General features: G+C 42.8%; 1 protein-coding gene across 7 annotated transcripts in view; it reads right to left on the bottom strand.

Moving 5' to 3' along the window:
* zswim8 (zinc finger, SWIM-type containing 8) overlaps positions 1 to 26,760 on the bottom strand; it is a 182,266-nt gene that overhangs the window by 144,975 nt on the left and 10,531 nt on the right. For all 7 annotated transcript variants that reach the window (XM_086122592.1, XM_086122593.1, XM_086122595.1 and 4 more), the window contains 3 exons: positions 21,409 to 21,562; positions 8,526 to 8,620; positions 3,770 to 3,942 (listed from right to left, as the gene is read on the bottom strand). In XM_086122592.1, the coding sequence (XP_085978718.1) occupies positions 3,770 to 3,942; positions 8,526 to 8,620; positions 21,409 to 21,562 (422 nt within the window). The remainder of the gene's footprint in view (positions 1 to 3,769; positions 3,943 to 8,525; positions 8,621 to 21,408; positions 21,563 to 26,760) is intronic.

The following is a 26,760-nucleotide window of genomic DNA, read 5'->3' as shown; positions in this document are numbered from 1 at the left end:
AATGTTACTGAAATCTATCAAACTGGAAAAGGTTTTTATGAATGTAAATTAATGAAAAATAAATGAATAAACAATTCAAGCAGTCCCGACTAGACTGCTGGCGCCCTTAACTCAGTGTTAAGGGCACTGGGGGGGCGCGAGGCTTCATCAAGGGGCGCGCGTTTGACCTCGGGGAACATGCTTTTTTATTTTTTTACTGTCCGAAAATAACATGCAGTTGCACCTCCACTACGTTAGGGGGCAGTAGCGCTCTCATTGGCAGAGTTTGCACAGGGAGCATTCCAAGGGAGGAAATAAGACGAGGCGTATGTAGCACTTGGCTTCACTGTGACTACGGTGGCAGACGAGGAAAGATCGGTGAGTTTACTGTGTCTAAAAATGTTGGTTGCGGACAGCATGAAGCTAAATAAATTAAAGCGCCACTTAAAGACATTACAACCCAATCACGCTGATAAGCTGCTAGAGTTTTTTGTCCAGCGAAAACGTGCCGAATATTGCCAACAATCATGCCACTTTGTGACTGCTACTTCAGTAAACTGAAATACAGGTCCCGGCTGCACATTGAGCAGGAGCCGAGAGTTGCTGTGTCCTGCTTCAAACCTCGCTTCGAAAAGCTGTGCATTGCAAAACATGCTCATTGTAGCCATTAATCAAGACATCATCTTTGATTTAAAAAAAAAAAAAGCACAAATACTTTTACATATTTTTGTTTTGCTGGTTAAAGTTTTTTTTAATACTGTTCTCCTGAGATAAGAAAAAACCTTTATTAGTCTCGCAATGGAGAAATTCCCAATTCACAGCAGCAAAGTTATGAAAGGAAGAAGTAGAACAACAAAATATAGGAGCTGCTGGAAAGGCAGCCACTCTCGCGGCGCCATTTTGAAGTCAAAATAACAAAAATAACACAACACATAGGACACAAACAGTCGTGCAATCTTCACCACTTTTCTGCATACACTTTGTTGTCTGAAGCAGTCCTAGATGAAAGAGGAGAGGATCAAAGTGTCCTTTCACCAGTGGATCAGAGACGTCATGCTGAAAATGTGCACACGTCTGCTACAAGCTAAGTTTTGAAAGCAAACACGAAGCTGTAGCGTCCATTGACAAAAAGAGATGAGTTCACTTCTCCTGACCCACGTAATCCGCTTCAAACTCCAAGCCGCGACTCCCAGTTCCAAATCCGCATCGGCGCTCCGCGCTAACGCTCCTTTCTTCTCATCGTCGGCTCCTCAAGACTTACATCCATCCAGCCGCAGACCGTTCAACAGCACCGATCTCTCCGCTGAACGAAGCGGGGCTGTGAAAAATGCTGCCCATTACAGGCCAAGACACAACCGCCCCGGACTGTCCAGCAACGACAGTCAAATGGCGCCGACATTCCTCCCAGTCAAAAACAGTGCTGCTATACCCATGCTGCCGAGAAGGCGAAACCACTGAGCACAGAGTCTCCTCCTTGATGAATGTCATGGCCAAAAAATGCTGAAAAAAGTCCACATCAGGTCCACACGACGTAAACAACACAAAGTGACAAAACAAACACAAAAACAACCAAAAAAAAGCAAGGCTCATGAGAGCACTTGCTGACGGCTGCCTACTCGGGCGCCATCTTGACTTCAAAGATAATGTTGGTCATTAGTTTGAATGCATTATTAGTTATTGATTTTATGTAATTTTATTTTTCAGTATTCGTCTGGTTTGACATGGTCAGTCAAAAAATATTTATAGTTAAATTAAGGATTTAATGTAATTTTTGAATTTCAGATGCACTCTAAATCTTTTCTGTTCTAGTTACTAAAGCTATTCTTTGTTGTAAGTTGGTCCGTATTTCTTTCTTTTTTATTCTCTTATACGTTAATAAGGATACAGTGTTATGCAAAGGTGTTCTTTTACAATTTTATAGACAAATGATACTACAGTAAATATTCCCATCCCCGGAATTCTATGGAAAGGAATATCCTTCACCCGGAATAAAAACCTATGCATTAACATTTTGACTACGATATTACGTGTTACTGGAACTTGCGTAAGCGAAAATTCCACTACCCGTAACCCGGATGGAGGTGTAATGCCGCGAGAACTTAAATACACGTAACGCCCACCCGATGCGACGGAAAATACACAACGCTGAAACAAGTTTTCACTTCGCGTTTTTCGATCATCAGATTCTAAACGACGATGTGTAAGTGAGTTTTTATTGCCGTCCCGGAGAATGCGGCACTAGCTTAAAAGCTGCACCCACTCGACATGACCGAAGAAACGTGTTCGCTTCGCCGTTTTCATTCATCAGATTCGAAAGGAAGACGTGTAAGCGACTTTTTATTGGCGTGCGTTTTACTGCAATTGCGAAAGATTTTAACTTTATTCACTTACGTCGTGTAGATCATCGCATCGAAACGTAAAAGAACTAAAACAACTGGAGCGGAGCGAGTGAAATGCATCAGTTTGAGCGAGGCTGGACACAAAGTTAAAAAGATCCAGCAGACACTTGGAGTCAGAAAGATGCAAATCTACGAAACTTTAAAAAACAAGGCATCGATTCAACTCCTGATGACAAGCCACCATCCAGCAAGGAAGCAATGCAAATGGCAACAAAAATCCTTCAGTATGCACAAGAATTACCAGACATCGGTGATCAACGGGACAATTACTTGCAACTAGCAAGAAAACTGTATGACACGCAGGCAAACATTGTCATAAACCAAAGAATGCATCCAACAAAACAATCCAAAAAATCGTTGACACCGCCCTACCCACTCTTGAGGACTTGCACACTGCAAGAATCAAGACAAGGGCACGGAAAATCCTCCTGGATCCCCCGCACCCTACCCACCACATTTTCCAGCTACTCCCCTCAGGCAGACGCTACAGATCCATGCGCACCAAATCCAGTAGACACTTAAACAGCTTCTTCCCTCTAGCAATTAACTCCTTAAACAGTCACTGACGTAGTCACTCTTCTTGTACTACAAATACTGCTACTGGTTACTCTAAAATGGTTCAATGATTTGTTGTTTACGATGATACTAATGCAGCGTGTTATACCGGAGACAAATTCCTTGTGTGTTCTACATACTTGGCCAATAAAGATGATTCTGATTCTGATTCAAAATACACATTTTTTTCCCAAGACAGAAAAAAATAAGCATTAAAATACTGTACGTATTTTACTGTTGTGATTTTTTTTGGGATACACCTGTATTGCAGTTTTTGTTATATGAACAGTTTTTGGACAGTATATTTTTGTATTTTATTGATTGTGTTGTTAGACGTGCATTTTGTCAACATACTTGCAGGTTCATAAAGGACATGTACCATGCTCATTTCCCAAATGAGGAATTTCTGTTATCAGGACAAATTGGACAGCGCAAACACGAGTCCGTACTAGAGAATATTTACTGTATTTACAATCATGCGGGGGACGGGGGGCGCGAGATGTTTTCCTCTTCCTAGGGAGGGGCATGACAGAAAATAATTGAGAACCACTGCCTTAACTGAATGTTTTGTTTGCCGCAATCAACATTTTGAGATCTTTAAGAAGCCTTTTGGATTGAATATTGAAAACCCAAACATAGTCCAGTTGCCAAAATTCAACTTTCGCAGATACCGTGACCTGGATGACTGAAATCAACACAAAGGTTCTGATCTTATAAATTGCATAATCATACGCACTGACAAGGTTATCAGTTATTATCATTGTGAGCATGCTTCCTTTTTGTATCATGAAATATAACAAGTCAGTTATCACGTCAATTATGGTTATATTACTTACATTGTGAATCCTGAAGAGACAGAGTGCCACCACATGGGCACACCATTTTGCCCCAGCACCACACGTACAACTGCAGGAGGTGATGCGGCAGCGATCAAACATTGCTGCCACGTTGTAGGTGCCTTTTGATTGTCCTGCCTGACTGGGTACGACAGTTGCACTGAGATGGAACCCTGACAGAAATGACAAACAAGACATATACATTGTGCACTTAAAACTTTGTGTTTTCAGAAACCTAATATCCATGAAATGGACACACCAAATACAGTTACATTAACAAAAAGGAACACACCATGGAATTAAATGTTTGTATTTAAAAAAAAAAAGTGGCACAGTAGTACGCATTATTTAACATGTGCCTCATAATAAATGCCTTCTGCTTGGCTCTCGACGAAGGCGGACGCTTTTTTGCTCTGCTCCTGCCCCCCCCCCCACCCCCCTTTGCTCGCCACTCAGTCTATGTGCTGTCCTTGTGCTGTCTTTTCCTAGCCTCCGCCATATTTTTCATCCTAAAAAACAAACCATGGAATTGGTTGGCTGGTCTCTTGATGCAATCGACAACATTTTCTCGACGAGAAGAGCAGGCAGTGGGGAGCCTGCTTGCCCCTCGGGACATTTGCTGCCGGGTACACCCTAGATCCATGGAGGAAGCGGAGAATGGTGTGCCTGTCAATACTGTCCGTTGAGGAGGAGGAAGACATCTACATTATCGGCCTTCTGATAGCAGGTATGCTGCAGTTTGGTGTTAGCAGTTTCCTGTTCTATCGCAAAATCCAACCGACGGGAGCTTATTGGAAGTGAAGAAGCTGCCGGTCATTCTCGATGGTCTAGCGCGAAAGTCCAACACTCAGACTCAAGCGGTGACTGAGCTCAACCGCAATTGCGGTTCTGGAGCGTCTCCGTACGATCGACAACAACATTGAGAAGTCGGAATTCTCGCTTCGAAAAGGAATTGAGGATTTGGCTGATCGGCGCGAGTGAAGTGATACAGCCACGGACACAAGGCCACCTGAAATTGTTGGCGGCCGTCCCTCAAACAAACAACGCTATTTGGACCCCTTTCCCCTGGATGGAAGGTATGCACAGAAGCTAGTGCCCCCACCATCACCCCCTCCTTCTCGGCCATGGACTGATAAGCCAGGACTGTCTTCATGAGCAGACCTTGACGAAGCAGCTGCGGCCTGTTCACGCATACACAACCAGACAATCACACGCGCATACACATCCTCATCATCACCGTCTTCATCGTTCCTCTCTTTTTCCTCCGCGACGTGGAATGATCTGCGGAGCGCACGGCGGACAGTGCAGCTGGTCGGACGGGCCGCGTCGCGGTCTCCCCCTCCCCCCCCCTTCCCATTCATCCTCCCCCTCATTACATGTTAGGTCTTGTGACTTGTTGTAACTGTCATATGCTTATTTATGTGCTAGGGTCTTTTTTTTTTTATCCTAGACTTAAATTATCCTCAGAAGAGGATAGTTCGAGTGTGGGGTTTTTTTCCCTCTCCCTACCTTGTGGTTTCCTTTCTGAACTCTGACTGTAAATTTCCCCATTGCAGGACGAATAAAGGATATCTTAATAATTGAAAAGTAATAAGAGGATTGACTCTGCTCCCGCATTCATCAGTGAAGTTAACATGTTTACCTATACTTGAGTGGAATTTCTCTTGGAATTCTGGCTTCCTCATGTATTCCAAAAACATGCACGTTAGTTTAATTAAAGATTCTAAATTGTCCAATCGTGTAAATGTAAATGAAGTAATGCACCCGGAGATTGACTGACGACTGGCAGGTAGGGAAATGGGTACTGACACGGCATGGGCCCAATCTTGGTTTAATTGTTAACCACGTTTTTAACTGTCCATAGTCCACTTAGTTGCACTTGCACTGAGTCAAAACCTCAATGTGTGTAGGCTTAATAATTTGGGATTTTGAAATGACATGCATGCGAAAAATAGTAGCGGACTAATATTAAAAATGTCAGTTGATTTTTATTTTGGTGCGTAAGGGGGGTATTCATGGGGGTCAAAACACGACCACAATGGTTTTCTGGTCAGCAGTATTTCTTTTTAATGGTAATTATCAAGCACGAATGCCCTCGCATTGAAAAAAAGAAAATCATGTTTCATCGTTATTTAATGATCATTCCATCCATTTGTTGTTGTTGAAGGCTGCATCTTTTATAAATGCATTAATCATTTAATATATTAAGAAAAAGTGATGACATCATTTAATGAAAAAAAATCGACATTCAGATATCATCTCCATTTTAAAATGGCTTTTGGGGGGGGGGGGGGGGGTGCATGGGGTGAGGAAATACGTGAGTCTTTGTCTCCACACCCCCTGCCCCCAGTTGTGCTGAGCAAAAGATTGTGGACCCCTGTATCATTTATGCTGCCCACCCCTGGAGTAAGATATTGTCTGTGCAATGGTTTTGTTATTACCAGTAATGAGCGCCTTTTTCATTGTGCTGGTTTTACCCCAAAACAGGCTGGTCACGCTCTGTGTCATCGCGTTTCCATGACAGATTTTCCAAGGGCGTGGGGTTCCAATGGATTGGCAGCAGCTCAGAACCACTTCTAACCTGGTTCTTGAACCCAGGCTAAAAAGGGCATTGATGTCATTGTCATTTGATTGGCTGAGAGACGTGGATATTTCTTTCAGCCAGTGGTCCACAAACGCCGATCCATTTTGTACGCGGCCACACAAACAGACATAGACATACATTTTATATTTATTGTTGTTTTTGTCAATCTTTTAACTCAGGGGTCCCCAATCTTTTTTGCCCCACGGACCGGTTTATGTCAGACAATATTTTCAGGGACCGGCATTTAAGGTGTGGCGGAAATAATACGACAAAATAATATGGTATGAGCTGCATGAAAACGGTGGTGTTTTCAAAATATAATAATAAACACAAGGAGCGTCTAATCTGGCCGCAACACTCTGATCGCGATGGTCATGTTTAATGCCTTCAAAATACGATACAATGCAAATTCAAAGTGCATGTAAATGACGACTCACCACAGCCCCAAGCTTGATTTTCTGCAACCAGACGGTCCCATCTCATGGTCATAGGAGACAATGACACAAGTGTGTGTTTTATGTCCAGTCTACTTCGTAATTTTGTTTTAGTCGCCGTTGCTGCAGAAAACCCCGCCTCACCCAGGTAGCATGTCTGAAATAGCAACAGTGCTATTGTGGCGATCTCAGAATATTCAGCCATAACTTTAATCCAGTTGGCTCGAACGTACTTTTAAGGTTGCCATCATATGCGATCTCCAGCAGTTTTTTTTACTCGTGTTTTTAGCGTAATCGGTTACGTGACGCAGAAGCGTGGCTTGACGTGTGTCAAGTGTGACACAGACAGATGTAACGGATAATCCGGTAATTTTTCAAAATAAAGCATCTTTCGTATTCCGAAATAAATAAAACGGAATTAAGGCAAGTTCTTTCTGAGCGGCCCGGTACCAAATGCCCCGCGGACCGGCGGTTGGGGACCCCTGTTTTAACTGGAGGATATATGACAGCAATGTTCCCTCTAAACTGCGCAACTGTGCACTGGTCGCACACTCTCAGAGCACAAGAAAACCTATCCAGCGCAGTGAATTTAACGCATTTTTATCTGTGTTAATTTAAATAAATTTAAACGGGATTAAATTTTTTATCGCGAGATTAATGCGGCAACACGTCACAGCGGATGTTACGTTGCTCTATAAATAAACCGGAAACAAAACTAGCATTCATCCAATAACTCATCTCGTTTCAATGCATTGGGACAACGGGCTCTGAACTTTCTAGACGCCCAACGTCCACAAAGTTTAAAGCACAGTGAAGCTGTGCGAATGAATGAGAAGAGAGTTGCGTCGTAACCAGTAATAAGAAGCTGATTTGGAACAAAAGTTGAGCGCGTTGTAGTGCATATTTAGTCAATGAGATGTACACACAATTGTATGTACACACATATATTTGATCACTTATTTTTTGACATTTTAGGGGAAGCTGAGCTTCCCTTGCAGTCTTAGAGCAATCGCCTCTGATGTTTATGTATAGTAGGTCTGTCAGTCACGTCATAATTAATCAAATGATTTTCAAAGTTAACTTTCATTTATTCTTACTCTATTGTTTTTGTATAAATTTTATGTATTCTTTTTTTGCACAATAAATGGCATTTTTGAGGGCCTAAACGTGCAGAAGAAGTCAAACTTTGCAAACTCATTAGGACTGTTTAAAATTCAGAGATTTTAAAGTCAAAGTTATTCGAAAAAATGGCTCTGTTGCGCTCACAACAGTGGAAAAACAAAATGTAATTCCGGTACGATTGACTTCAGACTATGAAATTTGGGAGGCACGTGTGGGGGGGGGGAGTCAATGCAGTTATATGCTAAGATGTACAAGAAATGAGTAATGTTTTTCATGCCCATTTTACACATGTATAGGAGTCCTACACAAAAACATATTAACATATAAATACACACACACGCACACACACACACAGTAAGTAGTCCCACCTACGGACCTCCGTCAAACGGAAATTCCCTAACTCGCATTCAATTTTCTACAACTATATTTCATTAACGATCAATTCCTTATAACCAAAATTCTTGGACCCAGAAGCCATAAGTATAAGCAGCAGCGCAAACATGTATATTTTCCATGCTTTATTTGTACAGCTGAGCAGGAGCTGGCTGGGTCTTGCTCGCCTGAAACCCAAATTTTTACTTTTTACATGAGCGTGAAAGCTGGCAGCTAAACACACCGATTTGTAGAGGGTCTTTCACAGCTCTGATCCGGTGCAACTGCTCACCACGTTGAAACTCATCTGGACTTCCATTTGCCAGGCACGAATACAACCTGCAATCAGAAGAAAAGGACAGATGAAAAAAAAAATTTGAAAAGCAGCACCTGGTTGATAATTAAAATAATTTGAAACGTTTTGAGAGCCATCATGTCAAAATGCATAGCCTTTGCAGTGATTAGGGGGCAGGGAGAGAGCGTCAGTCTCAAGCACGTGGCAAATTCATGAATGGAGGGAAACAGTGCGGGTGGCTGATACATAACTGCGCCGCAAGTCCCTTACCCCACACCACCAGATCTCTCACGACCAATCATTGACTATGTCATACTGCACAGGCTACGATGCATAAAGATAACTCAAAATCGGCTCTGAGACATAACGTTTGTCAGTTCAAAATTGGGTTTCATTCATGTAGTTTGTCTTTGGCTTAATTCTGCCTTTGATGAAGCTGGGTAGTCTATTTAGCCCGCTCGGATTGTCCTAGTTCTGATCTCAAAGCATTCAAAGAGATTGTAAAAAAACAAAGATGTCTGATTCCAATGATTAGTTTATTTAAGTTGAGGATGCATTTCAAAATCTGTCATGATTTCAGAATCAGAATCAGAATCATCTTTATTGGCCAAGTATGTAGAACACACAAGGAATTTGTCTCCGGTATAACACGCTGCATTAGTATCATCGTAAACAACAAAATCATTGAACCGTTTTAGAGTGACCAGTAGCAGTATTTGTAGTACAAGAAGAGTGACTACGTCAGTGACTGTTTAGGGAGTTAATGGCTAGAGGGAAGAAGCTGTTTAAGTGTCTACTGGATTTGGTGCGCATGGATCTGTAGCGTCTGCCTGAGGGGAGTAGCTGGAAAAGGTGGTGGGCAGGGTGCGGGGGATCCAGGAGAATGTGAACTTAAATCTTGATTTAAAAAATGGATCAGCCAGTCATCTATTTGTGGCAGAGCAAATTCAGCAGTTAATGAAAGCATATAATTAAATAAAAAAAATTCCTCGTCTCACCCCCCCTCGGGTGGTGTCCGTCCCTCATTCAGCTCGGGTCCTCTACCAGAGGCCAGGAAGCTTGAGGGTTCTGCGCAGTATTGCTGTTCCCAGCACTGCACATTTCTGGACTGAGATGTCCGATGTTGTTCCCGGGATCTGTTGCAACCACTCATCTAGTTTGGGGGTCACTGCCCCGAGTGCTCCGACCACCACAGGCACGACTGTCACCTTTACCTTCCAGGCTCTCTCCAGCTCCTCTCTGAGCCCTTGGTATTTTTCGAGTTTCTCGTGTTCCTTCTTTCTGATGTTTCCATCACTTGGGACCGCTACATCCACTACAACGGCTTTCCTCTGCCCTTTATCTATGATCACGATATCTGGTTGGTTCGCCATTACCATCTTGTCAGTCTGGATCTGGAAGTCCCACAGGATCTTCGCTCTGTCATTCTCCACCACCTTCGGAGGTGTTTCCCATTTTGACCTTGGGGTTTCCAGTCCATACTCCGCACAGATGTTTCGGTAGACTATGCCAGCCACCTGGTTATGGCGTTCCATGTAGGCTTTCCCTGCCGGCATCTTAAACCCTGCAGTTATGTGTTGGATCGTCTCAGGTGCCTCTTTGCACAACCTACACCTTGGGTCTTGTCTGGTGTGGTATATCTGGGCCTCAATGGCTCTGGTGCTCAGGGCCTGCTCCTGAGCAGCCAGGATGAGTGCCTCTGTGCTGTCCTTCAGGCCAGCCCTCTCTAGCCACTGATAGGACTTCTTGAGATTGGCCACTTCAGTTATGGTCCGGTGGTACATCCCGTGTAGGGGCTTGTCCTCCCATGATGGTCCCTCTTCCAGCGCCTCATCTTCTGTTCCCCATTGTCTGAGACATTCTCTGAGTACGTCATCCGTTGGAGCCTTCTCCTTGATGTATTCATGGAGCTTGGATGTTTCATCCTGGACAGTGGCTCTCACACTCACTAGTCCACGGCCTCCTTCCTTTCGGCTTGCGTACAGTCTCAGGGTGCTGGATTTGGGATGGAACCCTCCATGCATGGTTAGGAGCTTTCGGGTCTTAACGTCCGTGGTCTGAATCTCTTCCTTTGGCCACCTTATTATTCCTGCAGGGTATCTGATCACTGGCATGGCATAGCTGTTTATTGCCAGGGTCTTATTCTTGCCATTGAGCTGGCTTCTTAGGACTTGCCTCACTCGCTGGAGGTATTTGGCCGTAGCCGCTTTCCTTGTTGCCAGTTCGAGGTTGCCATTGGCTTGTGGTATACCGAGGTACTTGTAGCTGTCCTCAATGTCTGCTATTGTTCCTTCAGGGAGTGAGACCCCTTCAGTGCGGACTACCTTTCCTCTCTTAGTCACCATCCGACTACATTTCTCAAGCCCGAATGACATCCCGATGTCGCTGCTGTAGATCCTGGTTGTGTGGATCAGGGAGTCTATGTCCCTTTCGCTCTTATATATATATATATATATATATATATATATATATATATATATATATATATAAGAGCTGTCAGTTAAGCGCGTTTTTATCTGCGTTAATTTAAATAAATTTAAACGTGATTAAATTTTTTATCGCGAGATTAATGCGGCAAAACGTCACAGCTGATGTTACGTTGCTCTATAAATAAACCGGAAACAAAACAACAAGCGCGCTGCACAGGTCCACGCCCATGTCTGTTTTGCCAGCCACGGCAGCGCGAGACACCGAAAACGGATACTTAAAGAGTTTATGAATGGAAAGTTTGCAATACAATACAATACATGCTGATTTATATAGCGCTTTCACAACAGCGGCAGCTGTAACAAAGCGCTTAACAAAACAGTTAACATAAAGTAAAATAATAAACACAACACATAAAAACATGGACAGTCGTGCAGTCCTAACCCCTTTACCATCACACCCTTTGTTGTTTGAAGCAGTTTGAGATGAAAGAGGAGAGAATCAAAGTGTCCTTTAACCAGTGGATCAGAGACGTCATGCTCAAAATGTGCACACGTCGGCTACAAGCTAAGTTTTCTTTTAAAAAGTTGCCAGATAGTTCCACTGACAAGACCAAAGTTACCTGGATGTTTTGCAGTCATAAACTGAGCTATCATCATAGCACGTCGAGTCTAAAATACCACTTAATGGCCAAGCACACAGCTGATGCGAGTACTCCGCCCCCTCGTCTAAGACAGACAGCTATGGATAATTTCAAAGAGAAGAAAATGGATAACACGACGAAGAACAAATTTAGTGAAGCCATTGCTAAATGTACGGCAACTGCAGGCAAGCCTGTCAACATTGTCCACAGCCAGACTCAAGCTGAAATCATTCGCATCGTATCTAACGACTGCACTACGGATTGCCAGCGAGAGCCTCCATTACAAGCTGTGTACAGAGATTGTACGTAGCGGAGAAGGCTAAGGGACACCAAGCGGGAGAAGACACTGTTTCGGGAGAGAAATAAGAGACTTGGTTGATGAGCCTCTGAATAAAGAGCAGGTAGCCTGTCGAATACAATATATGCCACTGACGCGATTGTTAATTGTTTGGAACTATTTTGTGTGGAAGGTTACAGTGTTCCGTGTCCATATAAATAAAGCGGGTGGAGCTTCTCTGTGTTCGTCCGACAGTGACGGTGCGCTGAGGCACGTCGAGAGTTCAGCGATGCAGTCGTAGCAACCATACTGATAAATAAAATGTCTCCAGTGTTGTGCGTGCTTCGAACCAAGTGTAGTCATCTGAAATGATGTCTACACAAAACCATAGCGAGACTTCCGCGCAAGAAGGACCAACAGAATCAACATAGCCTGACTGCTGTGTTCGAAACAAACTCGAGAAAAACGAAATATGCAACCATGGCTAATATCCACTATAGGCTGAGTACTAGTTTACCTTGTGGTGCTCAGGAGCAGGCCCTGAGCACCAGAGCCATTGAGGCCCAGATATACCACACCAGACAAGACCCAAGGTGTTGGTTATGCAAAGAGGCACCTGAGACGATCCAACACATAACTGCAGGGTGTGAGATGCTGGCAGGGAAAGCCTACATGGAATGCCATAACCAGGTGGCTGGCATAGTCTACCGAAAAATCTGTGCGGAGTATGGACTGGAAACCCCAAGGTCAAAATGGGAAACGCCTCCGAAGGAAAGGAAAGAGCGAAGATCCTGTGGGACTTCCAGATCCAGACTGACAAGATGTAATGGCGAACCAACCAGATATTGTGATCATAGATAAAGGGCAGAGGAAAGCCGTTGTAGTGGATGTAGCGGTCCCAAGTGATGGAAACATCAGAAAAAAGGAACACGAGAAACTCGAGAAATACCAAGGGCTCAGAGAGGAGCTGGAGAGAGCCTGGAAGGTAAAGCTGACAGTCGTGCCTGTGGTGGTCAGAGCACTCGGGGCAGTGACCCCCAAACTAGATGAGTGGTTGCAACAGATCCCGGGAACAACATCGGACATCTCAGTCCAGAAATGTGCAGCGCTGGGAACAGCAAGGATACTGCGCAGAACCCTCAAGCTTCCTGGCCTCTGGTAGAGGACCCGAGCTGAATGAGGGACGGACACCACCCGAGGGGGGGTGAGACGAGGAATTTATTTATTAGAGCTGTCAGTTTAGCGCGTTTTTATTGGCATTAATTTAAATGAATTTTAGCGGGATTAATTTTTTTTCTCGCGAGATTAACGCGGCACAAGTCACAAGCGGATGTTACGTTGCTCTATAAATACACCGGAAACAAAACAACAAGCGCGCTGCAGAAGTCCACGCCCATGTCTCTTTTGCCAGCCACGGCAGCGCGAGACACCGAAAATGGATACTTAAAGAGTTTATGAATGGAAAGTTTACTTTTAAAAAGTTGCTAGATTACTGCACTGACAAAACCAAAGTTACCTGTTCTTCTCTCTCTCTGTATCATACAGGTATACGATGTATGCCACTGACGCGATTGTTACTTGTTTGGAACTATTTTGTGTGGAAGGTTACAGCGTTCCGTGTCCATCTAAATAGAGCGCGGGTGGAGCTTCTCTGTGTTCGTCTGACAGTGACAGTGCGCTGCAGTGGTAGCGACCTAGCGAAAATAAAACGCCTCCAGTGTTGTCATCGAACGAAGTGTAGTCATCCGAAATGAGGTCTACACAAAACCGTAGAGAGACTTCCGCGCAAGAAGGACCAACACAATCAACATAGCCTGACTGTGTTAGGGGGAGTGAAACCCCCCTCTTTCAGAATGGTTTGCCCCAGCAGCACGGGGGAAGTGCGTGCGCTTGTTTGTACGGCCGGCAGTTTTGAATACAGCGGCACATAACGAACACTGGTGTCCGGTGTCTCATTATTCTTCCACAAACATACAGAAACAGACTGCTGTGTTCAAAGTTGTTGTTTTCAGTGTTGGGGGGGGGGGGGGGGGGGGGACACAACAGATGACGTTATGTGCGCATGCGGGTTGTTATTTTAGTCCGTAAACTGAGGAATCGCGTGGATGAAAGTTTGAGATGGCGGTGAAAAAAAACTCACCAAGGTCTACTAATTATGATATTTAAGAAATGGGAATGCTTGTCTGATTTTTCGTATGAATCGTCCAAAGGGCGTATCACTAAACTTACCTGTGACGTATGCACAGAACGCGACAGCGAAATACGACGCGAGGCACGATTACGAGGCAAATTGGTCATTAGATTTGTAGGCTAATCGCTGTGAAAAATATTATGAAACAGTATTCGTTATTCTATAATTTACTGGTTGTAGTATGGTAACTTTATGAATAAAACATTTGTCACAAGGTGTAGTAATGCTAATGTTAACTGTTGGTAGAACTAATGATGACGTGTGTTAAATTATTTCGTCAAATTGATCGTAGATTACACATGCATCGTCTTGGGAAGAGGATGTCAAGCCACATCAATACTTACCTGTATTAATGATTCCCAGTCAATTAATCTTTGCAGTGTGAGATTGGAAAAAATACTCTGATGATGCCACATGAGTACACCAGTTTTTGATCCATTTATTTTTTGGAATAAACTTGGAGTACACAGCTGCTGATGTAATGTTCATTGTTAATGCATCATTTTCAAACATTGACCCTTGAAACATTATACTTTTGAGTTTCGGAATTCTTGATTATCAATATCAGTCAAAATAGAAAAATGGGCTCCCATGATGAACGTTTACGGAACCCAACATTTGTTATCGTGTTTGCCATTGGGTAATCCGACGGAACCGAAAAACCGTTACCATGAATTTCTGAAATCCTCAGGCCTGCTCCTGAATTATTTAAATTTTTGCAGCATTTGTTTATCATTGTATGTATATGTTATTGTTTGTGTTAATATCATATGCAATTGAATAAGTAGACCCTTTCAGAATTCGAAATTTGGGACTCTCTCAATCCATAATGCCGCTCATACTTTTCTGATCAGCGAGTCCCGGGGACTCGCTGCCGGTAAACTGTAAAATTATCACTGAGAGATTACCGCTTTTTCTGCAGTCAGTGATTGACTTCTATGCAAAGTCATTTCTCAACTTGTGTTCCGTGCCACGTCATGCATGTTGAGTGTTGATTTACTTCATATTAAGAAACTACTGCACTAAAACAATTCATAAATGTATACCATATGAATTAATTTTTTTTCTCAGTATAAATAACACGTACCCTGACTGTTCTACTCTTTGAATAAAAACACTTCATTCAAGCGTTAGGGAGTGCAAAGGGTTATGATGGAGGGGTGTTGCAAATCATGAAGACCTGCCAAGTGGTATGATAGCATTGTTTTATACATGTCCTCGGCTAGGCCTCAGTTTCAAAATCAGTCCTTGGTCCTTGGCCTCGGAGGCAAGTCCTTGGTCCTTGGCCTCGGAAAATTTCTCAAGTCCTTGGCCTTGGCCTCGGATTGCCGGTCCTTGGACACAACACTGGCCAATGCCCACTAAGTGCTGCAAACGAGTCAGCAAAGTACTGTGATCCACTGTATCAAATACTGCAGTTAAGTCCAATAAAACTAGACACACGTAGTCTCCAGTGTCATTTACCAGGAGAGTGTCATTAGAAACGCGTAACAGGGCTGACTCTGTGCTATGCATCGTCTTGAAACCTGACTGGAAGACCTCCAAGATGTTATGTTCATCCAAATGTTATGTTTCATCGGTGTAGCCCCTGAAAACAGCTTACTCCGGAGCAAATTTTTAAACCACCTCCTTGAGGTGGGTTAAATTTGCTCTGGAGCAAATGCTTGTTTGCGGGGCAGCACCGATGTAAAATGGTACGTGTGAACGCTACAATTTGCAAATGCTCCTCGCTACACATGGGGGGTAGCCTCGCTACACATGAGAAGAGTTGATTACATACGGCGAGAATGCGTTGCTTTCGTGCTCTGTTGTACTTCCGTCATGTGTTTGTTTAATAACGACACAAGACACGATGGCTGGCAATAACAGGAGCAAGCGGCACCTTGCCTCTTGGGTTATACCATCTCAACTAGAATGGGGGGGTAGTCCCCAAACATCATCTTTCCTTTTGTAGGAGACTGGACTGTCTCGGAGTTGTTTGTGTAGTTTGTTCCTTTCTTGTGTTTTCACAACCCCCCCACCCCTCCACATAGAATTTATTTTGTGATTTCCTCTCTTGATTTTCCATTTGGCGCATTATACGTTTGCTTTTCTGAGTGTCATTGAAGTAATCGTTGGCGGTTCGTGGGCGGTCATTGAACGCCTCTCGAACAGAAGGCACGGAGACCGAGAAGGAGAAGGACATGCCTGTACAGTAGTTGCTTGAGTTGTGTATGTTTTAAAAAGAACCAACACGACAGCTCATTTGTCTTCTATCGTTTTGCTCCGCTACAGAAACTGCCGTGTGACCGCAAGTGGGGCTGCACCGGTGCTACGCCGGAGTTAACACGCTCAGCGGCTTTGTACGTGTGACCGCTCCACAAAATTTGCTCCGGTGTATAATATATCGCAACAAAATACATCGGTGCAGCACCGGAGCAAATGTGTGCCGTGTGAACACCCCTCAAGACAGATTTCAACACCAACAACACCCAGAAACGAAGCCAACTTCTCTGGGCCTGAGCTCATCTACTGTAAGATGGACTGATGCAAAATGTTCTGTGATGAGTCCACATTTCAATTTGTTTTCGGACTCTGTGGATGTCGTGTCCTCGGGGCCAAAGAGAAAAAGAATCAACAAACGATCGCTGCTGGTTAACACCGTTTTTTCACGCTGCTCGTGATGCGGTTTCTGCTGTGGCTTTCTCTGGTAGCTTTACTGATCGATGTCCCAAAACCGATTGCAGGGCTAACCCTTTGTGAGGCTACAACTACTCGCTGGTTTACGTATCATAAGCGTGTGTGTTGTTGAGTATGTGTTGTCTCGTAGCTTTTAACGTCTGTCTTAGCTTGGCGATGCGCTGTGTGTTTTTCCTGATTAAACCATGCACAGAAATTTAGCAGTGGAATTGGTTATTTAACCCTGTTGAAGCTGTTCAGGAATCTGATTTTGTTTTTTACCACTGTGCGCTGTGACTTTCCCCTTCTTGCTGTCATCCAAATAATAACCTGATGAAGTTCCTGCACAATGCCACCAAGAAACAATGTCAGTACAGAGGATTCGGTGTAGGAAATTAAACGACCACTAAACTTCATGTCAGACGAAATATGTAATATTGTAAAACAATAAAAATTGCTCGCTGAGATTATGGGGCAAATCAAAGAACTACCAAGAATAAAATTAGAAAAATATAAGATTGCAATTTTGGAAACACAGCCGCACGCTCGCATGAATGAGCTGATTATCTGTGGACTGGAGACTACACCGAGGTCTTATGCAAAAGCTGTTGGGTCTGCAAATGGCGAGCCCACTGAGGACGATCTGGACTCGATACAGACACCCCAAATTACCCGTTTTGCAATGAGAAAAGAAAAAAAATTGCACTTCATGACAAAGGTGAAAGCTGAAAGCTACAAATGTGTACATCATGGGTGGCCAACCCGCGGGTCACGAGCCGCATGCGGCTCTTTGGCTGGTTCAATGCGGCTCCCGGGCTCTCACACGACAAGAGTCGAAAACGCCTCGGCAGTGGCGATGCCATTCAAACAACTTCACAGAATGTACTCCGTCAGGCTATTATCAATCCCGTTACTTGATTGAAATAGGGGGCAACCAATCAGATGACTGCATCACCGCTCATGCGCAAACAACAGTGCTAAGCGCTCAGCTAGTCAGCCGATCATCAATCCTGTTACTTGACTGACAGAGGGCAACCAATCAGATGACTGCATCACCGCTCATGCGCAAACAACGGTGCTAAATGCTAAGCTAGTCAGCGAATTACCTCTGATTTTAAGGCAGGGGTGCCCAATACGTCGATCAGAATCGACTGGGAGCCAGCGAACTGGTCCCAAGTCGACCGCAAGGGGTGGGAGGAGGAAATACGTGGGGGAAAAAAAAGATTTGTTTGTTTGTATCTTGAGCTTTCATTCATTTTCGGCCCGTTCCAACTGTTGCTCATCGTGGTGTGCGTGCATATGTGCGCGAGTGCACTGGTGGGTACCCGCGTGAGAGCTTGTGTGTGTGCGTATGCTTGCACGTGCGCGATCGGGTCGTTCGTGAGAAGTTGGTCGCTTCAAAAGTCGATCTTTGGCCAAAAAGGTGTGTATGTGTGCGTGCGTGTGTGTGTGTGTGTGTGTGCGAGGAAGGGTATGATGTGGCTCTTTGCAGCAACTCGGTAAAAAAAATTGGCTCTTCGTCTGTGACTGGTTGGCCACCCCTGGTGTACATCAACAAACATTTAACCAAATACATCTCACGACAGGTCTGCTTTTTGAGAAAACATGGACAGCAAACTGCAGAGTTTATATACATCAGAAAATCTACTTTAAACCCAGGGAGTCAAGATTTGTTCGTTGCAGAATCAGCAGTTTTTCTTTCAAGCAACTAGGACCACAGTAGCAGGATGGCACAGGACTTTTCAAACGCAACCTTTTCTATTCAAGATAAGTAAGTCTTTCACTGAATGCTTTCAAAGTGGCCTCGTGGGGAGGATACGACATGCCCACCACACTACACTCTTGGCAGCAATCTCTTTATCAAGGACAGCCAGTTCCACCAACTTCTTTTGGTGGCCTCTCTGCAGAAAAGTTAAATCATAAAATTTATGACCCAGACATTAAAATTCAAGACTTTTTCAAAACTTTTTTGTGTATTTAAAATTTCAGAAATTCAATTATTTGCCTTTTTTTTTTCAAGACGACGCAAGAACCTTGCTTCCAATGCTGTGCCATCAATAAGTGAATGCAAATTCAGTGTGAAGCCCGTTGAGTGCTTCATCAGTGGAAAAGTGCTACCTATACAAATGAAAGACCATTTACCATATTTGGGACCTTGGAGTCGCTGCTTGGGCCCAAATAGTAAGAATAAGAAGAGGTGGAAGTGTTACAAAATTATTTATAAATAAATCAGAACCTCAAAGTGTTGGAAGCTCGGCACCTCATTATGAACAAGAATAAAATCCATCTACATACACATGTACACGTACAGTACATTTGACGATAAAGTTTCCCGATCTAATCCAATCTATTCACACAGGGATGAGAGTGGCTAGTAATGAAAAAATCTGAAAATCAGTCGGGGGTCTGGGGGCCGCAGGCAAAGCCCCTGGAAGCTAATGGATTTTAGAGATTTTAAAGCCTTAAAACCATAAATGTTATCAACAAAATGTTACATTTTTTGTTGAAATACCATCCTCAAGTTGCATATAAAATTGACACTTCATACTTAAGTAGAAGTTTATTATAGTACATACATTAGTTTATGGATTTTAGAGATTTTAAACCCTTAAAACCATAAATTTTATCAACAAAATGTTACATTTTTTGTTGAAATACCATCCTCAAGTTGCATATAAAATTGACACTTCATACTTAAGTAGAAGTTTATTATAGTACATACATTAGTTTATGGATTTTAGAGATTTTAAACCCTTAAAACCATAAATTTTATCAACAAAATTTTACATTTTTTGTTGAAATACCATTCCCTATTTGCTTACAAAATTGGCACTTTATACTAAACATGCTAAAGATGAAGTGTATTCAATCCGTTGAGGATGTGGATGACATCTACATTATCGGCCTTCTGATAACAGGTATGCTGCTGTTTGGTGTTAGCAGTTACCTGATCTATCGCAAAATTCAGCCAACGGGAGCGGCTCTATTGGAAGTGAAGAGGCTGCCGGTCTAAGGATGGCATAGTGCGGATGTCCAACACTCAGACTCAGACTGTGCTCAACCACAAACTGTTGCGGTTTTGGAGCGTCTCTGCAAAATGGTCAAGAACTTGGAGAAACTGGAATCCGTGCTCAAATATTGACTGAAATCACGGATTTGGCTGATCGACGCCACTAAAGAGACATAAGCCACAGACTCAAGGCTGTCTTAAATTCTTGGGCAGCCTGCTACCAAAACAACATCTGCTATCTCGACCTTCCCCTGATGAAAGTATGCACGGAAGCTAGTCCCCCATCATCACCCCCTCCTTCATACATTCCCTTGTTACACCGTCTTCATTGTTTATGTCTTGTGACCTGTTGTAACTGTCATATGCTTGTGCAGGAGTTTTTTGCCTCACTCAAATTATCCTCAAATGAGGGTAGTTCGAGCGTGGGGGTTTTTTTCTCCCCCTCTCCCTCCCTTGTTTCTTTCTGACTTTCGGGTTGAGTGAACGCTGGCGCGTTTTGGCTGCCGCTGCTCAACCCGTATTGTTTTGTGTTTTTTGTTATTGTAAAGTGTCCTTGGGTGTCTTGAAAGGCGCTTATAAATAAAATCTATTATTATTATTATTATTACTTGAAACTTTCACAGAAAAAAATCCCAAGATTGTTCACTATTCTTTCAAGTGAAAATTTGACATTGGCCTTTGTGCAATTTTGCTTATGCATTTCTGGTGAGCACCAACGTGTAACTTCAAATTTGCTGCTCAAAATCAAAAATAAAAAAGGAAACACATTCCCTGCCATATTTAAGATTTGTTGATTACTTGTATTCATGAAATGTTGTGTAAATGTGATAAAAAGCTGTTGATTCTTACCTCATACAGTGATAGTGAAGTCCCAAGCTGTTTACTATATATGGGTTATGAATGCATTTTCCGTACAGAATGACATCGTCACACACTGTTCACAGAGCTTTACCAGCGACATTGAGCTTTTTAACGAAATTCGACACATGCACAGACAATGGTTCCTCTTTACTGGTGCCTACTGGGGACACCGTCAGCTGTCTATCCAACCAGTCCCATCGAAACTTGTTTTTCAGATCTGCATCTATCTGACGCACTTTAGCTTCATCACGAGTCTCGATAACATTTGGCATTTTGTTTAATACAGACGACATACGGGAGTAATTTCAATACACTACATCCCTCGTGCAAAACCATTCAGAATTCGAGGGAAAGAGGTTTAGGAAGGCAAACACAGATTGGTTATGATTCTGCATTTGCCGATATAGCGACCAATTACAAGTAAAACATTGGTTTTAGCCCATGTACAAAGTAACGACAAACCAACGCTTCGCAAGAAAAAACGGTATTCAAAATGGATGCTTGCAAACTTTGTAAACATTACGAGTCCCAAGTCTTTGGTAAGTCCGGCAGCCTAGAAATAACACTAGACCGCCCCCCCCCCCCTCTCAACAGATTTGGAACAATATTAAAAAGGTCCATTTTGACTGGAAAAAAGTGGAATTCCGCCAAAAAGCGGAAAGATCTCATCCCTGTTTACAATAGGGATCTTGCAGCAGTCGCACTCAAGCCCATATTACCATCAATAATTACATTCTTCTTTTTTACTGTCCCAAATTGACTCACCTGATATCTTCCTCATTTTCAGGGAAGCTCCAGTATGCTATTCGAAGCTGCAGTTGTTCTGGCACAGGGGGGTAAACCTTCTCCACTACCTCAAAAGGGATGTGAAAGGCAACTTGTTTGGCTGACAACTCCACCAATGGAATGACCTGACCATCTAAAAAAAAAAAAAGACATAAGAAAATCAATCTGAGGCGGACATTACTTGTAATGAACAATTCAACAGCCTGGCAAACATAATCCAACCAGAATTTTGCATGAAACCTCTAGCAGAGTTAATCTGCCATGTATGTTCATGGTATATGCTATGATAAATTTGCTGAATATTTAATAATAAACATTTTAATACTGTATTAGATAAGCCCTAAAGAAACTACGACATCTGTAGATGTGCCACGAGGAATCGATTAAACGACTCAAATCTAACTAATCAAATATCAAATTAATCAAACATTACTTGATAATAGATTGTTTCAATACCATTTGCTAATTTGAAATTCTCCAAATCCTTCAAATTTCTCCTTTTCAAAAGTATATATTTTTAAATTTTTTTACAGTCCTCCATAAAAGTAGACATTAATTATCTATGTGTTGAATTAAAATACATTTGGATTTTTTGGAAAACTGAATTTTATTTCATGACCAATACTCTAATTTTGTGAAAATCAGAGAACCTCCTTACAAAGTGAAGTTGTCCCAAAAGATCTCAAAAAGCTGCAACAAAATGGGGAATAATTGGGAAATACGTGTCTTGATATAGCTTTCGGCAGTATTTTTTCTTCCGAAAGCAAACCCTGAAATTAATCAGATGGACTCTCAGCATTATGGACATTCTTTGCCTTCTCGCCCCTCTGAGATATTTGCTGCTGGGCACACCTCAAATACTTGGCAGAAGCGGAGATTGGTTTGCCTGACGATATTATCCGTAGAGGATGCGGAAGACATCTACTGCGATCTGAACTTAGTACTATTTTAGACACACACACACACACACACACACACACACACACACAGCCAATGGCAGTTGTATGTTGTGTTCAAGAAATTCGGAGCTGCGAGTAGCAGTCCACACTGTATTTTTACCTTTCATATCTTGAAATCTCTTTCGCAACAACAGGCAATATTTACCTGTTGAGGCGTTTCGTAACTTGAAAATTTCAGATGAAGAGACATTCGTTAGTCGAGGTACCACGGTATGTGTTTTTGTATATGTATAAAGTTTTTTTTTCTAGCCCAACGAATATCAATAAACACAATCACAAGTGTTAATCATAACTGCAGCAGAGCATTGTGGGAGTGCTACTCTAATGGAACGCTGTGAAGTTGTGACACAACACCAAGAAATCCGATTGAAAAGGACAAATATGGTCATCTTTATTTATTTAGGTGTTATAACCATTGACAAATTTGCATGCTTTTGAATAATATTCTGACTGAATTTAGCTCACGTTATTTGCACATACACAGTTGTATATGCAGATCCGTCACCACGGGCGGGCCATAGGAGGACATACTTGCCTACCAAAATGTTTGTGTTCCCCCATTTGAGGCATCAGTTCTAAAACTAAATGTTTATTATTTTTCTTAGCAGTAGTTGTAGTAGTATAGGTGTAGTGATTTTTGTGTTGTGAAATACTCATGTCGAGGTGCTTATCGCTAAGACATTAAGGATATAAAGAAAAAGGAATGCAATTTTTGTTTGGCTGTCGCAGAAAAGACCAGGCATCAATCAATTATGGTCTGACTGAAAATGTTAGGTAGGCAGGTGTATACGCGACGAAGACATCAATGTCTGTGTGTTAGAGTTCTGCTTATTTTTCAAAGGGTGGCATTGTATAATGTGGGCAAAAGAAATTTGTAAAAAAAATGTATATATTTGTAAATACAAGAGACATTGACGTGGACTGACACTTGGGGCAGCAATCTAAAACAACAAAATCATCATGGCCACAACAACCTCCAAAGATGTTGCCACAATATTTTGTATTTTATGCACAACGCATATTTCTGTCATTAAGTGACATACGATTTGTAGAGGAAAATACCCTCAAATCCATAATACGTGAGCGATCATACAAACAATTTTAGTAGTTGTTGTGAGCATAAGTAGATGTGTCAACATACATTTTGGTGACTGTTGATGGCAGTTATCACACATTTATTAGTGAGGTTTAATTCCCCAAATTTATTCATTTAGAAACTTGTGGTGAATCACTGTATGGCAAGTGAGGAGGGACGTATTACATTGGTCGCGGCGAGTGAAATGTGACCGTTAATCATTTCATAAAAGACGGGAGACACAAATGTTTGGGCATCTCAAATGAACATACATTTTCTTTTAAATTCTGCAGCAGACACCCATTGAATCAGGTGGCAACGTATCTGCCAAATTGGATGTGGCTATTAAATTAGCCATAAATTCAGCAAATCCGCATAAAATTGAGTTACAGTAGCATAATGCAATAAAAAGCAATGAATTTGTATAAATCCATTAAGTTCTTGCTTGATGATAAGTCTCCAACGGACAAGTGAACGAGGTATTTCACATATAGCTTCACTTCCTATCCTCACCTATGGCCGCTAGGGCATCTTTTTAGGTTGCCACCTGGATGCCTCCCAAGTGAGGTGTTCTGAGCAATGAGAGGAGGCCCTGAGGTCGACCAAGGACACATGGAGATTATGGCTGGATTGCACAAAAAAGGTTTAACTTAAAACTAGATAAAATCATGGTTTAAGGGTTGTTGCATCAAACCATAAAACAAGTTTAAAATAAGGTGGAGGGTGCAAGGGAGACGGACAGACCAATTGTGTAACTCATCTTTGCATCGGCAAAGCAGTGAAGCGTAAAGGACACACAACTTTAATTTAATCCCTCTTGAAACAAAGTGGGCGTTTGTGGTATAATAATTCTGACATGCAGAAGGGGCATTTTTGACAAACATAAATAATGTGACAATCTTTTGTCTACATCTCCATGAAATGACGACATTGAGGAGTGATTGTCTCATTACTCCAAAACATTTGTACTTCCAGCCATTTTGCACCTTTATCAAACTCCTCCCTCCTCTATAGAATTTCTGGTTGGACGCGCTAGCATGTAAACAGAGAGGCATGGAGCAAGGACATCCAGGAGGAATCTGCAATTACATGAATGAAATGAGCGCATATTCAATGCAGTCGGCTTGAAGCAACCCTCATGTAGTTTAACCCCCGCAAACAAAAACGCAAGACAAGTGGTGTTTCAATCAGTCGTCAGCGAAACGGTCGTCCGTCAGTCAGAAGGTCCATCGGTACTTGGCCTGATTAGTGACAATTACACTGACGGACAAAACCCCACTTCCGCCAGTGCTTAGTCCATTTGTCGTCTTGGGTCAACTCTGGAGGGCCTTCTGTCAGCGTCCAGGAGACATCCGAATCAGATGCCAGAGTGACCTCTTCTGGGTCCTCTCAACATGGAGGAGCAGCGGTTCAACCCTGAGTCCTTCCCAGATGATCGAGCTTCTCACCCTCTCTCTAAGAGAGAGCCTGGACACTTTGCAAAGGAAACTTATTTCAGGCGCTTGAATACAGGAACATGTTCTTTCGATCACGACCCAGAGGCTGTGACGATAGGATCTCATCCCTGACCTGGATGACATGGCATTCTACGCTTTTCAGACTGACAACCATGGTCTCATATTTGGAGGTGTTGATTTTCAACCGCTCCAGTGAGTGTTGGAGATCACAGATTGAAGAAGCCAAACCGGACCCCCTTAATTCCTCGGCTGTGCCGAGAAATTTTGGCCAAAAGGGGTTATGAATGGAATCGTGTCAAAGGGCAGTCTTGGCGGACTCCAACCCTCACTGGAAACGAATCCGACTTACTGTGGACCAAACTTTGACATCGGTGGTACATGGTCTCAACTGCCTTATCAGGGGGTTTGGTGCCCCGTACTCTCAAATCACCCCCCCACAGAACTCCCTGAGGGACACGGTCGAACGCCTCCTCCATGTCCACAAAATACATTTAGATTGGTTGGAACTCCACTGCACCCTTTAGTATCCTGCCAGGAGTGCAGAAGTGGTCCACCGTTCCACAGAATGAGTACCGCACTGCTGAATCTGAGATTCGACCTCGCAAAGGAGCGTCCCCTCGGCACCCCTGAGTAGGCTTTACCAGCGTGGCTAAGGAGTTTGGTTTCTCTATAGCTCGAACACACCCTCTGGTCCCCCTTTTGCCTTGCCAGTCAGTCTGGTGACCGACAGTGGCAGCTAAAAGCTACCTTGGTTGACACTTAAACAGTTGTAAACAATTCAATTAAGCAGTTAAGAAAATTGGCTGTGTTTTATTTCTCTAGTTGCCTGCCCACCAAGATGGTCATGCCCCCCCTCACCCCATTAGAGTACAGATTTCTAAACATGAACTTTTAGTTTTGTTTTTTTGTTTTTAAATCATAATAGCCATTTTTGTGTTGTGAAATAAAAATGTTGAGTTGCTTGTTTCTACACACAATATAAAGAAACAAGGATGTCATTTTTGTTTGATTGAGGGCCAGTCTTATCTACAACAGCCAATCACGACACGAGTGAAAATAATATTTGGTTTGCAATATGTGAGAAATACGTCAATGTTTGCACGTGAGAGTCTTGCACATTTTTGACATTGTGTAATGGGGCAATACATGTCATGTGTTTTATTTATGGACGATGCATTTCTCTCATGAAGCGAAATAAGCTTTGTTTGGAGTGCCTCTCAAGTGCTTTAAAAGGACAAGGACAGATGAGGAAGGAGGACGATAATTATATGAATAAAGACAGCGCGACGATGACGGAAGGGTGCCCATGTCGCAGAAGGAGGACGGACTGGCAAAATAGGGTAACATGCTCATCTCAGTGGCATTCCCTCAGGGTCATCAATACTTGCTCAGAAATAGACCTATATTTACAAGTGAAATGAAGTGGATTTTTTTTTTGTCTTCATTTCATTGCATTGCATTGCGTTCGTCTTGGCCGTGTGGCTTCCAGTCCTCTGTGGGTTAATATTTCAGATTTCAACTTTGTGAGTGCCTCTATGAAGAGGAAAGCTCCGCAAAATCCCGAATAGTTGCGGGCGCTCATTCTAATGTTTTCAGAGGTTGATGTGAGGACAAGTAAAGATAACAAATTTTGGTGACCGTTGATCACAGTTTTCGCACATTCAGCGAGGTTTAGACTGTCATGGTGAGTCACTGTATGGCAAGTGAGGAGGGACATACTATGTTAATGTCGGCAACTAAAGACCCATTTGAACCTTTTAATATAAGATTCACGGGAGGCATGAACCTTTTGGGAATCTAAAACAAGGACATTCTTTTCTTTTTTCTTCTAATTTCTGTA

This window comes from Hippocampus guttulatus, chromosome 10 (genome assembly GCF_054856545.1).
Source record: "Hippocampus guttulatus isolate MCC_2025c chromosome 10, RoL_Hgut_1.0, whole genome shotgun sequence".
NCBI classification, from domain to species: domain Eukaryota; kingdom Metazoa; phylum Chordata; class Actinopteri; order Syngnathiformes; family Syngnathidae; genus Hippocampus; species Hippocampus guttulatus.
This window is presented reverse-complemented; position numbering and strand designations above follow the sequence as displayed.